The following is a 14,138-nucleotide window of genomic DNA, read 5'->3' as shown; positions in this document are numbered from 1 at the left end:
GTTGGCATTTAGAAACAAGTGAACAAGTGTACTTTAGAGAAAAAGCAATTTTGATTGGATTTCTTGTTTTAAACCTGTCCAAAGAACATACGCTGCTTGTTTAGACAATGGAAGTGGTAGAGATTGAAAAAGGAGGAAAAACAAAAAACAAACCAGAACAGTGTTTTATTATTGGGCAGGTCAAGAAGCTGACTAAGCAGTCACAGAGATGGGCTTATCTAACCTCTTAGCTATTCCACAAGAAAAGCCTCCAGGATTGAGACAGGAGGGTAAAGCCAGACACAAAAGAACAAAATTCAGTATCCACCTTTCATTCTAATGGTTCACACCCATGTTACTTTAGAACAACTTTTACAGCAGTGGGAAGCCTGGAAAGTAGTCAATAATTTTTCACTGTAACAAAGTAGCCTAGATTCCTTTGCCACTCATAACACAGACTTCATTTGGAGAAATGGGATTAAGGATTCTGGAATGCTGTGTGTCTGGATTGTACTTGAATAATTTAACTTGTATTTTGTAGAGAGGTCTAGCCTACATTTAAAAGAAAAGAAGTAAATAGAGCATAGTAGAAATTGTCCTGTTATTTGGTGAGTCAAACTGAACCAGAAAGCTGGGTTCAGGTCCTTGAGTAGTGACAGCTTCTCCTATAAAGATTAGTCATCAAACACACAGGTTCTTCTGGTAAATAATATGATTAATTAATGTGATTAGTTAAGTTTATTGGTTTATAGAAAAAGAATTGCAAAGACAGGACAAACAAAAGCAACGTAGGATTCTTGAAGCATATCAACCTGGATTCAGGGACAACTCATGTGAAAGGGCGACTGAGAGTTTAATGAAGTGACTGTTCACGTAGATGTGGCAGAGTAGAGGAGAAGCCACAAGGAAGAAGGAAGCATCTGGGGTTATCAGTAGTTGGAGGGGGCAAAGGAAGGGAGAGGAAGGAAGAGTAGGTCTTGGAGGGATGAGAAAATGGAGCTGTTATGGGAATATGCACTATCCTGTGGGAAAGGCCACTCTGTGGAAACTATGGCCATTAGTTATGTCCAACCTATGCTCCAGCAAGAGAGGAGAACAAAGAGAAAAAATGTTCCAACTTCTTCCTTCTGCTATCCTCTGGGCTCATGCCAGTGCCTGCCTCTGCTCAAACATTCCCCAAGGCCATAGAATAAAGGGCCTAATAGATAAAGTCCAAAATTATGAGCCTCTCAGGCCACAGTAAAGAATGGAGAAGAGTAAAGACTGTATCTGACAGGCAGACAATGGTCAGCAGAGGATATAAAATTACTTGGGATTTTTTGGACCATTAAGCTACTAAAGTTTCTTTTCATGTTAGTCAGAATAACACATTCATTTATTCAACAGACAATATCAAGCACCTCTTCAATAACTCATTTTGGGAACAGGCACATCAGAGTGAATAAGTTACCATCCCTGACCTTGAAGAGCTGAGGGGGGGAGGCAGGTAAAGATTAAATACTAAAATCGGTGATCACCAGAGGTTGCAGAGGAAGGAGGGTGGGGTACCCAACTTTCTTGTTGGGTTAGAAATATCTGCTTGGAGGAGCAGAAAATTGGGGTCTTCCTGAAAAAAGAATGGTGTGCATCAGTAGAAGAGTTAGAGGCATGCTGTCACTGAAATGTCCAGTGGGCATGTGATTTCTGGGATTTTGTGATGAATCATTTGACCGGGCTCAGAGAAGAAGTGTGTGTAGGGGTCAGTGAGGTGGAGTGGGGAGAGGCAGGCTGGGCCCTGTCACACAGACCTTGGCTGAGGAGTTTGGAATCTATCCTGACAGCAATAGGGAGCTAGTAGAAAAATGGCATTGGTTTCTAGTAAGAAAATGGTATTGCCAGATATAAAATCAGAGACAAATGGGACTAGTAAGAGAAACCAAAGATGGGATAGATCTATTTGTATATGCTTTTAATAGTAAAATAAAACAAAGCTTTCTCAAAGGATTAAACTCTGAGTGAAGATCTGTGGAGTAATTTGACTTGCTTATCCATCTCTGAGAAAATGAGGATGTGGTTTGGAACTTCCAGGCCAATTGAATTGAAGTGTTTTTGTATAGTTAGCTTAAATAACCAAATGATGAAATCAATGCTCCAAATTGTCAGCAGAGCAGCTGCTCAGAAAGCTCTTGTTAGTCATTGACCTTATGTTTAATATGATTTCCTAGAATGGGGATAGTCAGATATTGAATAAAGTACTGCATCAAAGCCCTCACCACCCAGCAAGCTTTCTGCAATGAAATATTCAAGGAAAGGAGAGTGGCTGGCACAAATTGCAAAAAGGCTTTTCTTTATGCCTGCTAAGTCCCCAGAGAAAAAAGAATAGAAGAAAGCGTGCCACAGCCACATCTTGGAGAAGAAAGTGCCAGGACTGGCAGTAGCTCCATCTCTTTTCTAATCATGATGCAGGGGGAAAAAAAATTACAACATAAAAATTCACTTTTGGTTTTTAAGAATAGTTAAGATTTCTCATTCAAACTATTTCCTTGCTATATCAAAGCAACTTCAAGTCTGACCATTTCCAGTCCTGCACCGCATAATGACATTTGATCAATACTGATCACATATACAACCCATAACAACAAAACATTACAAAGGTTGCAATACAATATTTTTACTGTACTTTTTCTAGATTTGGATATGTTTAGATATACAAATATTTACCATTGTGTTATAATTTTCTTACAGTAACATATGCTTTATAGGTTTTTAGCCCAGGAGCAATAGGCTGTATCACATAGCCCAGGTGTGTAGTAGGCTATACCATCTAGGTTTGTGTAAGCATACTCTATGATGTTCGCACAGTGATGAAATCTCCTAATGACAAATTTCTCAGGACATATCCTTGTTATTAAGCAACACATGACAATATATGACCTCGATTTGTTACTTATGTCATTGAAGGTGAGGTGTGATATGATTTTAAAAAATTAGGTAGGAGGTGTAGGGGAAAATAGAGGATAAATGTGGAGGCTTATTCTTAGAATATGGAACCAGAGTTGAGAGGGCTAAAGAGTAAGTTTCATCCCAAAAATAAAATGTCATGTTAAAGATTGCAAAGGATAATCTATCTATCATCTCTATCTTTCTACCTATTATAATTTCTCTTTCGCTTACTATAAATATTACAAATGTAATAACAGAGTTAAAACAAATATAAAGATGTTTATAAATCAGGTAGTTAAAGAGGTGAGGAATGATCGTTCTAACTGCCTAAAAAGAATCCTTGTGGCAAATAAATATTTAATTTTGCTTAAGCTTCTACCAGCCAAAGCAAAACAAATGACTTCATTAAGACTTACAAGTTGTTATTGTTGATGAAAAGTAGTGTACTATTACATCAAAAGGGGCAAATATACCCTACTTCTAAATTCTAAATTGTATTTCTCTTTCATTCCATTATATAAAAAGAGATCCAGTAGCAAAATAGACAGTGTTTTATATACACCCTGTATAATAGATCTCAATCCCTACCTCACCACAACATACATAAAAAGTAATTCACGGCCAGGCACCATGGCTCACGCCTGTAATCCCAGCACTTTGGGAGGCCAAGGCCCAGCACAACAGGAGTACACCACTATACCCGGCAATTTTTTTGTATTTTTTAGTAGAGATGGGGTTTCACCATGTTGGCCAGGCTGGTCTTGAACTCTGGACTTCAAGTGATCCTCCCACCTTGGCCTCCCAAAGTGTTGGAATTACAGGCGTGAGCCACCACACCTGGCCCCGTTAGTGTTCTGAATAAGACATTTTAAAAGACATGGCCAAAACAAAGCAAACAACAGTTCAGTTCTGAACTTCTATAATGCTATCGCTCATCTTCGAATTTTGTATTCTAGTCCTAGGTTATGGCTCACATGGTAACTTCTCAGGATTCTTTTAGTTGTATAAAAACAACAAAACAAAACAGAAACCTCAACTGAAAGTGTTTTTTAAAAGAGAGAGAATCTGGCTGGGTACAGTGGCTCATGCCTGTAATACCAACACTTTGGGAGGCCAAGGCAGGCAGATCATGAAGTCAGGAGTTCAAGACCAGCCTGGCCAACATGGCAAAACCCCATCTCTAGTAAAAATATAAACAATTAGCTGGGTGTGGTGGCAGGTGCCTCTAATCCCAGCTACTCGGGAGACTGAGGCAGGAGAATCGCGTGAACCTGGGAGGCAGAAGTTGCAGTGAGCCGAGATCGCACCACTGTACTCCAACCTGGGTGATAGAGTGACACTCTGTCTCAAAAAAAAAAAAAAAAAAAAAAAAAAAGAATCTATTGACAAAACTGAAAAGTCTATCAATGTGCTGGTTTCAAGCTCCAGTTTGAAACAGATGTTCACAACATCACCCTGGCTCTGGCCTCTTGGCTCTTTTTCCTTTGTCTCCATCCCCTTTGCTGTGTTATATTTTTCCTTCAGTTAGTACCTGTCACAAATGCAAATACTTCTGTCACAGTTCCAGTGTCCCTCACACTTCAAAATCCTAACACTCCAAAATCCAGAGGAATAAACTGAAGTTCTTCTCCAAATCTTGAGGTAAAGTTTAAATAATTAACATTGGTTGAGCAATTGCTATGTGCTGGGCACTATTCTATGCACTGAAAATATAATGGTGGATGTGATGAAAAATCTACTTCCATGGTGCCTACAATCTAGTGAATGGAGACAATGAAACACAAATATGTTAGGAAGTAATGAAGATCATAAAGAAGTGAATCAGAGCATAAAGCACGGTAAATATACAGTAAGTAATGGGTGACGTCTTAGAGAGTTCAATCAAGGAAGGCTTTTTTGAGAAGGCAATATATGAGCAAACACCTGGATGAAGTGAGGAAGCCATGTGAGGGTAATGTTGATTGTAATTGTGCACAGAATTAATATTCTCTGTACGAGGAACAGCGAAGATATGTGATCTAAAAGGGAGCAACCGTGGCTATTTCTGAAACACCCCAAGACCAATATGGCTAGATAAGTGTGAGTTGTATGAATAGAGGGTGGTAGGAAATGAGGTCAGAGAGATAGGTGGGGGTTCGTATTACATAGGGTTCTATAGGCCATGGTGATGAGTTTGGATTTTATTCCAAAAGTGATGGAAAACCACTGAATTATGAAGTGGAAAATATCTCTTATCTACATTTGTTTAACTATGACGAATCAATAAATTAGTAGGTTGGTCTTCTTGCATGACAAGTATGTTCAGATGTTGGTAGATCAGAGTTGAAGTAGCAGCTCCATGGTTTCATCAGGGTCCCACGCACCTTCTGTCTTTCTATTTTATTAACTTTAATGTGTGGTTTTCCTCCTTATAGGCACAATAGCTTTTGCACTCTGGATTTCATTACTATGATCCCGGCAGGAAGAAGGAAGACCAAACATTAAAAGCCACATGCCAGCTGACTCTTTTTTTTTTTTTTTTGGTATCAGAAAACAATAGTTTATACAGAAGCCCCATTTAGTAGACTTACGCTCATATTCATATGAAGAAAAATTGATCTCAATTCTTACCACACACCATACACAAAAATTAATTTACTGTACTCCTAAATGTAAATGAACTATACATTTTCTAAGAGAAAATATAGGAGACTATATTTGCAACATTGGGGCAGGAAAATATTTCTTAGGATGCAGAAAATACTAAATAACAAAAATAAAATAATAAATTGCATTGCATCAAAATGAAAAGATTTGCTTGTCAAAATATATTGATTGGGAAGAAATATTAGCAACACATGCATCTGACAAAAGAGTTGTACCCTATAATATATAAAGAACTTCTACTGCTTGAAAAATAAGACATATAACTCAGTTAAAAACACATGCAAAAAATACTCAACATTATTAGTTATCAGAAAAATGCAGGTTGAAGTCACAATAAGATATCACAAATCCAGGAGAATAAAGTGAAAAAGACTGACATTGAATGTTGGTGGGAATGTACAGCAGCTAGACTTCTCCTACATTGCTGGTTGGAATATAAAATAGTACAACCGCTTTAGAAAACTTTGGAAGTTTCTTTAAAATTAAACGTGACCGGGTGCGGTGGCTCATGCCAGTAATCCCAGCACTTTGGGAGGCCGAGGCAGGCGGATCACGAGGTCAAGAGATCGAGACCATCCTGGCTAACATGGTGAAATCCCGTCTCCACTAAAAATACCACAAATTAGGTGGGTGTGGTGGTGGGCCCCTGTAGTCCCAACTACTCGGGAGGCTGAGGCAGGAGAATGGTGTGAACCTGGGAGGCGGAGCTTGCAGTGAGCCACGATTGCGCCACTGCACTCCAGCCTGGGCAACAGAGTGAGACTCCATCTCAAAAATAAATAAATAAAAATAAAAGTTAAACATGTATTTACCTCATAAGGTAGCAATTTCATTCCTAGATATTTACTGAAGAAAAATGAAAACACATCCACAAACACACTTGCACAGCAGACTTGCACAAACAGATTTGCACAACAATGATCATAGCAGCTTTATTCATACTAGGCCATATGGATATGAAAACAATTAGAATGCCCATTAACAGTAGAATGGATTATTGTGTATGTATACAATAGAAAACTACTCAGCAATAAAAAGAAATGAGCTACTGATATATGCAACGGACAGCATGGACAAATGTCAAAATACAATGTTGAGTTAATTAAGCTGGACACAATAGATAAATTTATACAAAAGTCTAGAACAGGCAAAACTAATCTACACAGATAGAAATCTGAACAGGGGTGCCTTTGGGATAGGAAAATTGATTGTAAAGGGGCACAAAGGAACTTCCTGGGAATGATAAATGTTCTATATATTGTTTTGGCTGTGGCTCTACCAATGGAAGCGTTTGATAAAAATCACTGTATTGTATACTTATAAGGTGCATTTCATACTTTGTAAATTATACTCCAATTACAAAAGAAAACCCAGGTACTACAAGACCACTCAGGCTGATGTAAGAAGTGACTGATGCAGCCTAACATAGGAAGCAGGGCAATAATTAGAAGATTACCATGATTGGCTTAAACCGGACTGAGAGGTGGCCAAGTCCCAAATATATTTTGAAAGTGGGGTCAATAAGAGTAGCTCATTGATTGACTATAGCTGGTGAGAGGAAGAAATGAGTAAAGTCTGGTTCTTAGGTTTAACTCTTCATAGCTTGGTGAATAGTGATGCCATTTGCTAAAATGAGGAAGAAGCAGTGAAGAAGGAGGTTTGGGTAGGAGGGTATAAGCAGGGATATCAACATTTTGCTTTTGAGCTTGAGATGCTTGTCAAACACGTACATAGAACTGTCAAGTAGGCAGGGTGGATGCAGAAGAGTGAAGTTAGAGAAGAGGTCAGGTACAAATATAAAATAGAAGCTGTGAGACCGGCTGAGATCCCCTGAGGAGTTAAGATAGATAGAGAAGAGGACAGATGACTGAGACTGGCAGCTGGTATGTTTCCAGAGGTTTTGTAGGAGTGGCAAAGATCTGAGGAGCGAAGAGGGTCCCACCCGACCTCCACACCATGTAGTATGTAGCATGTGGGGAAGAAATGGCCACCTCTTAAGAGGACTGCAGGGGAGAGGGTGTGCTCAGGTACTCAGCCAACTTTTTCATATGCAAAATTCTCTATATACTAGACCTCTTTTCTTAACAATTATTTGCTCTTCTTGCTCTAACAAAAACTTAGCTGTCCCAGAACAGTGAGGCATAGTTTAGTTAGAACAACATAATTAAGGGCATATTCAAAGAAGTTGGGGAGATACAGGATTTTGCTGATGACAGACTGTAAAGGACCCACTGGAAAGGTTGGAAGAACTGGGGAGAGGTGGGTGATTAGGCCACATTCTGGAATGCAGTATGGGTTTAAGAGATTGCATAGTGGGAGAGGTGATCTAGGTGACTTGGGTGTCTGGTGGGTTATAAGCATGTAGAGAGACTAGTCCTGATGGTCTTTTGGATGTAATTGAATAATTATTTCTAACTGCGGCTTCCCCTTGGGACTGGTCACTTTGACAGTTTCTGGTGGGGGGTAAGTGGTGTGGTGAATGGTATGGTAGGTAGTGTGGCCTCAGGGATTGGTGGTCTTCCCAGGAACAGAGTTCTGTGAGTCTTCCTTAAATCCTGCCATGATAAGACTGAAGAAGGGAGTCTTACCAGGAACGTGGGTCAAATCCTGTCACACCTCTGTGGTCAGAGAAATGAGATTACAGAGACAACAAATGCCTGGAATTCAGGGAAGGGGTGTGTGTGTGTGTGTGTGTGTGTGTGTGTTTGTGTGTGTGTCTGAACATGTGGGCTATGGAGAAGAGGTTGCCAAGAGTTACTAAGAGACAAGAGAGGATGATTGCTGAATGGCCAAATGCAGCATGCAGTCATTAGTGTCTCTTACTCAGCAATCAGCAATGACATTACTGTTGAGAAAGTGAATTTGGAAAGAGTGTGGGTGGATCTATGTAAACATATCCAAACTCTGAAAAAAAAATAATAGGAAACATTATCTTGAGTAAAAAAAAAAAAATCGCACAATTTGAGTGACAATATTCTAATTTGATCAAGGATCATGCTGTATTTTTGTGTGTTTAAACACTTAACCAGCACAAAGTCCAGAACTCTTTTTTTTTTTTTTTTTTTTGAGACGGAGTCTCGCTCTGTCACCCAGGCTGGAGTGTAGGGGCACAATCTCGGCTCACTGCCAACTCCGCCTCCCGGGTTCACACCATTCTCCTGCCTCAGCCCCCGAGTAGCTGGGACTACAGGTGCCCACCACCACGCTCGTCTAATTTTTTGTATATTTAGTAGAGATGGGGTTTCACCATGTTAGCCAGGATGGTCTCGATCTCCTGACCTCGTGATCCGCCCACCTCGGCCTACCAAAGTGCAGTCCAGAACTCTTAATGTTGTGTTGTATCAATTTTGCTAACAAGTATGCTTGAATAGTATTGCTCAGAAGTAGCTGGTGATAATTTGTAAGATATATCTTTTCTTTTTCACAGGAAGAACTGAAAAGATTGCAGAATCCTCTAGAACAAGTTAATGATGGAAAATATTTATTTGAAAAGTAAGTAAAAAGTATTAAGTTAAATCATTTGCATGGTTGGAAAGCTTGAGTAAAATGAAAATCTTTCTGGTAAAAATAAGTAAATTGGACAGTTTCTTGTTATCATTGTGGTCAGAGCCCAGAAAGGTGGCTCATTTGAGATATAGGTAGATAAATGTATGACTAGTTGAGCAATGATACGCAAGCTCTACTGCTTAACAGAGTAATACGATGCCTGGAATTTGTTTCTGGTGGTATGTCTGAGGGCTGAAACTTAACTCTGACCTGTCTTAGTCTTTTAATCAGGGACATTTATAGAAGGTAGGTACAAAATTTGTGAAAAGTACAAAGCTAACACTAAGACTAATAGACTGAACATTCAGATTAACACTACAGAATGGGACAAAATTGAGCTAAGATAAAGCAAAAAGAAGAGATGAAATTGAACAGAGATAAAAGTAAACGTTTATAATGTACCCTGTACTGTTGAACGCTCACAGACACTCCTCATCAAATTCTGATTATAGCCTTTTGATATAGGCATTATTATTTCCATTTCACAGATGAGAAAAAACAGGCTCAGAGAGGTTTCAGCAACTCCATGTATACTCAGCTAGTGAGTGGTGAGAATGGGAAATAAACCCAGGTTTTGTTGCCTCCAGAATCCTTGCTCTCAATCACTGGCTGAGCCCCAATGTACTCAGGACCAGTAAAGCCAGTTGGGTGTCATGCTTGGCTCTGGACACTACATTTAAGAATCACATTGACATTCCCAAGAGTATTAGAAAGAGGTCAATTAAAATTGTGAGAGTTCTGGAACCATGTGAAACTACTACAAGGAGCTGAGGATGTGTAGCTTGGAGAAAAGAAGTCTCAGAAGAAACATAATAGCTATCCTCAAACATTTGAAGGATGCTCCTATAAAAGAGAGGCTAAGTTGCTCTTCCTGCTCCAGAAAATAGAACAAGAGTCAATGAGTAGGATATATGGAGAAACAGCGTTGTGACTCAGATAAGGAAAAGATTCTGTAAAAGTTCAGCCTACCCCCAAACAGAATGAACTTTGTTAAGAAGTGAGCCATGTAGGGACAGGAAGGCATCACACCTTTCCTCACTCATTGTAAGGAGCACAGCCAACACTCCTGTAACAAAAGACAGGTTAACAAAAGAAAAGCACAACAAGCTTATTTAATCAGGGTTCTTTATTTTATTTTATTTTTTTGAGATGGAGTCTCACTCTGTCGCCCAGGCTGGAGTGCAGTGGCACTATCTCAGCTCACTGCAACCTCCATCTCCTGGGTTCAAGTGATTCTTCTGCCTCAGCCTCCTGAGAAGCTGGGATTACAGGCACGTACCACCACACTGGGTTAATTTTTGTATTTTTAATAGAGTCAGGGTTTCACCGTGTTACCAGGCTGGTCTCAAACTCCTGACCTCAAGTGATCCGCCCACCTCAGCCTACCAAAGTGTTCGGATTACAGGTGTGAGCCACTGCGCCCAGTCTATTTAATCAGGATTCTATGTGACTTGGGAGCCTTCAGAAATGAAAACCTGGGGAAAATTGTTCACTTTTATACTTAATTTTGATGAAGAATGGACAGCCCTGTAGAAATGTCATGGGACAAAAAGGAAGGATCTAATATATGAGGTGGGAAAACCCAGCAAGGCTGTCTATTCACATTCTTCTTGGCCTCTCTGTGCAGCATTCCTTCCTCTTGGGCATGGGGCAAGAACCTCTGGAATGAGGGTCTTAGGACTTTCCATCAGACTAGGTAGGTCAGAGAATTTCTTTATGACCAGATTTTATACAGAAAGGCAGGGTAACTTTAGAGGAATATTTTTAGATTTTGTAGCTTGCTTGTGGGAGAAGGGTTCTAGTTTCCATGACCGGCCTTGTGGAAGAGGAATTCTGGTTTTTATGGCTTGCATCATGGAAGAAAGAGGGGCAGGGACAGAAGGGCAAGAGAAGGTCAGAGAGAAAGAGACTTTGCTTCTGAGGCCTCTTCTCCTTCGGTTCAAAGAACTGAGCATGCCAAACACCATACTTTACAGTACGTGCTGAGCCCCACTAGCTGATAAGATACTGGAAGTGCCCAAGAAGAGTGTAAATGACTATACATCTGAAATGTTGCTAAAAAATATCCTAGAAAAGGGAAAATTTTGGGTTTGATGCCTCTTTCTACTTTTTCTAAGCTTTGTCAGTCTAGACAAAAACTTTAACCACCTTGAGCCCCACTATACTCATCTTTAAAAATGATAATAGTAGTCTTGACTTGACTGTCTTATTGAGAGCATTAAATGAGACAGCCCATAATAGCCTGATGCCTTCAATGCTGGCTCCTTTCCTTTCCATCTGGGCAAGGGTTTGGACAAGACAGTCTCAAAGGTTCATTACATCTGCACGATCCTAAGAATCTGCCATGTCATCACATTGAAAGGCAGTTTCAGCCCTTTGGACAAATGAAGTTTCTGTTCATATATTTTTATTATGCCTACTCTCGTTAATATGAATAAATAAGAATAAAATGGTAGAATTTCCCTCCACCATCACCATCACTAGCTATATGTAAACAATACCTAAAGAGTTTTTTGCTGACTCTAGAATGAAGACTTTTCTTTTATAGAGATTAGTGTTGTAATGACATTAGGCTAAATCAGTTATTTTTCACCTTGGCTGCACTTTGAATCGGCTAGGGAGCTTAATAAAAATGCCCTGGCTTAAGCTCCACTCTAGACAAATTGAATTAGATTCTCAGGGGATGAGGCCCTGGAATCAGTATTTCTTAACATCTTCTTTCACGTAGCTCTAACGAGGAGCTGGGATTGAGAACCAGTAGTGTAAATATATTTTAGATTCATTTCACTTATTCAGTAATCTCCTCATGCAGCTTAATTCTCCGAGGACACACTTTCTCTATGATGTTTGGCCCATTTATTTATTAAATCTGACCATGATGGTTTTTCATTATTGATTTTTTTTTTTTTTTGAGATGGGGTCTTGCTCTGTCGCCCAGGCTGGAGTGCAGTGGTGCAATCTCGGCTCACTGTAACCTCCACCTCCTGGGTTCAAGCAATTCTTCTGCCTCAGCCTCCCGAGTAGCTGGGATTATAGGCACCTGCCACCACACCCAGCAAATTTTTGTATTTTTAGTAGAGACAGAGTTTAACCATGTTAGCCAGGCTGGTCTCGAACTCCTGACCTTAGGTAATCCACCCGCCTTGGCCCCTCAAAGTGCTGGGATTACAGACATAAGCTACTGCGCCTCCCATTATTGATTTTGATGTAGGAAATGAAGTTTTTTTTTTGTTCTGCTAATTGACCACAATTCTATATTAAACCTCTCACTAACACCAGCGTGTATCTTTCTCAGCTGTCTGCTCTCAGGACGATATTTGAAAATTAATGGTATATATGTGGGCTTCCATCTGCCCTACCCTACTCTTTCTGTTTTATTATTCAGAGGCCTGAGAAAGCTAAAACCTTCTGGAAATAACCAGTCTGTTTTGTGTGCTTATTTTTTTTCAATCCCGATTGAGAAATTCCAGCAATGGGAATTAAATACTTCCTTCAAAGCACATGGGCCCATGGGAGTAAACTTTCCTTTCATGCTTATCCAGGACAGAGAGAAAATAAGCAGTGACCGCCAGCCCTAACAACTATACCCATTTGCCTGGAATCCTGGAGATTTTTTTGGTCTGTTTCAGGTCAGGACTATGTCCTTGAAAGCTGTCAAATTTGATTGAAAAATTGGTGTACTTTGAGTGAGCAGATTAGGCATTTCGTTATAGCTGCAGCTGACTTAGGTGCTGATGTAAATCATCTCAGCTACTTGAAATGACCATAAGTTAAGTGATAGTGGTATCAGAACAGTTGATCGGTTATTCCCCCTTGGAACATTACATTTATTCTGAATGCTCAACAGGGTTTTGTGGTAGAGAGTTAGTGTGAAGGGGAGGGAAGCTGCAGCTCCATACTATCTGAGACCATTGGCAGGCCAATCAAGTGCATTTGTGTACACACACACACACACACACACACACGAGCTTAGCAAATCTTGGCATGTGCCAATAAGCAGAGAAGAGCAATTGGTAAGGCCATTAATTGGAATGCTACTTAGGATTCCATTGTTTATGAAAATCACTTATTAACTTAAGTAAGACCTTAGGCTGACTGCCATGTTTTTGTAATTATTAAATCAGCCTGGGTTTCTGGTAGAAGATGTGTGATTGCAAGTCACACATTGTACTGAGGCATAATCACTTTATTACCCATAGACAATTATTGATGGAATGAACTAAAGCTATCAGATTTAAACCAACAGGTATTGGTAGTTTATAGTTTGGTGAGGATATATAAATTATATCCTCAAATTAGCAAATGTGTTAATATTGTGAAAGTTTTATTTTCTTTATGAAAACATTGGCTCTGTCTTTGTTTGTTACGTATCTACAGGCCCTACAATGTATAACTTTATTGCTTAATTTGTAATTAATAAGTAACAGAGTCTTAAAGTATCCTTGTCATAAATCTGCTATTTCTACAAGACCATACAATAATAAAAATAAGACTTTCTGTGTTAGTCCATTCTCACACTGCTTTGAAGAAATACCTGAGACTGGGTAATTTATAAAGAAAAGAGATTTAATTAACTCATATTTCCACATGGCTGGGGAGGCCTCAGGAAACTTGCAATCTTGGCAGAAGGCACCTCTTCACAGAGCAGCAGGAGAGAGAATGAGTGCCCAGCAATCGGGGGAAGCCCCTTATAAAACCGTCATATCTTGTGAGAACTCACTATCATGAGAACAGCATGGGAGAAACTGCCCCCATGATTCAATTATCTCCACCTGGTCTCATCCTTGACATGTGGGGATTATTATAATTCAAGGTGAGATTTGGGTTGGGGACACAGCCAGATCATATCACTTTCTATGCCTACCTACCCAGGATTAGGTTCCTGTGTGCTTCTCCTTTAATGATATCTGTCACACTTGCAAATACTTATGTAATGTTCATGTTCTCCTAGATTGTGGTACCACAGGAACAGGGACCATGTCTAGTGTTTTCACCATTTTATCCTCCATGCTTTGCATCATTCCTGGCACACAGGAGACATTAAA

At 39.7% G+C, this 14,138-nt stretch overlaps 1 protein-coding gene across 1 annotated transcript in view; it reads left to right on the top strand.

Moving 5' to 3' along the window:
- IQCJ (IQ motif containing J) overlaps positions 1-14,138 on the top strand; it is a 180,341-nt gene that overhangs the window by 153,281 nt on the left and 12,922 nt on the right. Inside the window, exon 2 of the mRNA XM_011965012.1 lies at positions 8,975-9,039. Coding sequence (XP_011820402.1) covers positions 8,975-9,039 — 65 coding nt within the window. The remainder of the gene's footprint in view (positions 1-8,974; positions 9,040-14,138) is intronic.

This window comes from Mandrillus leucophaeus, unplaced genomic scaffold (genome assembly GCF_000951045.1).
Source record: "Mandrillus leucophaeus isolate KB7577 unplaced genomic scaffold, Mleu.le_1.0 Scaffold710, whole genome shotgun sequence".
In the NCBI taxonomy this organism is placed as follows: Eukaryota; Metazoa; Chordata; class Mammalia; order Primates; family Cercopithecidae; genus Mandrillus; species Mandrillus leucophaeus.
This window is presented reverse-complemented; position numbering and strand designations above follow the sequence as displayed.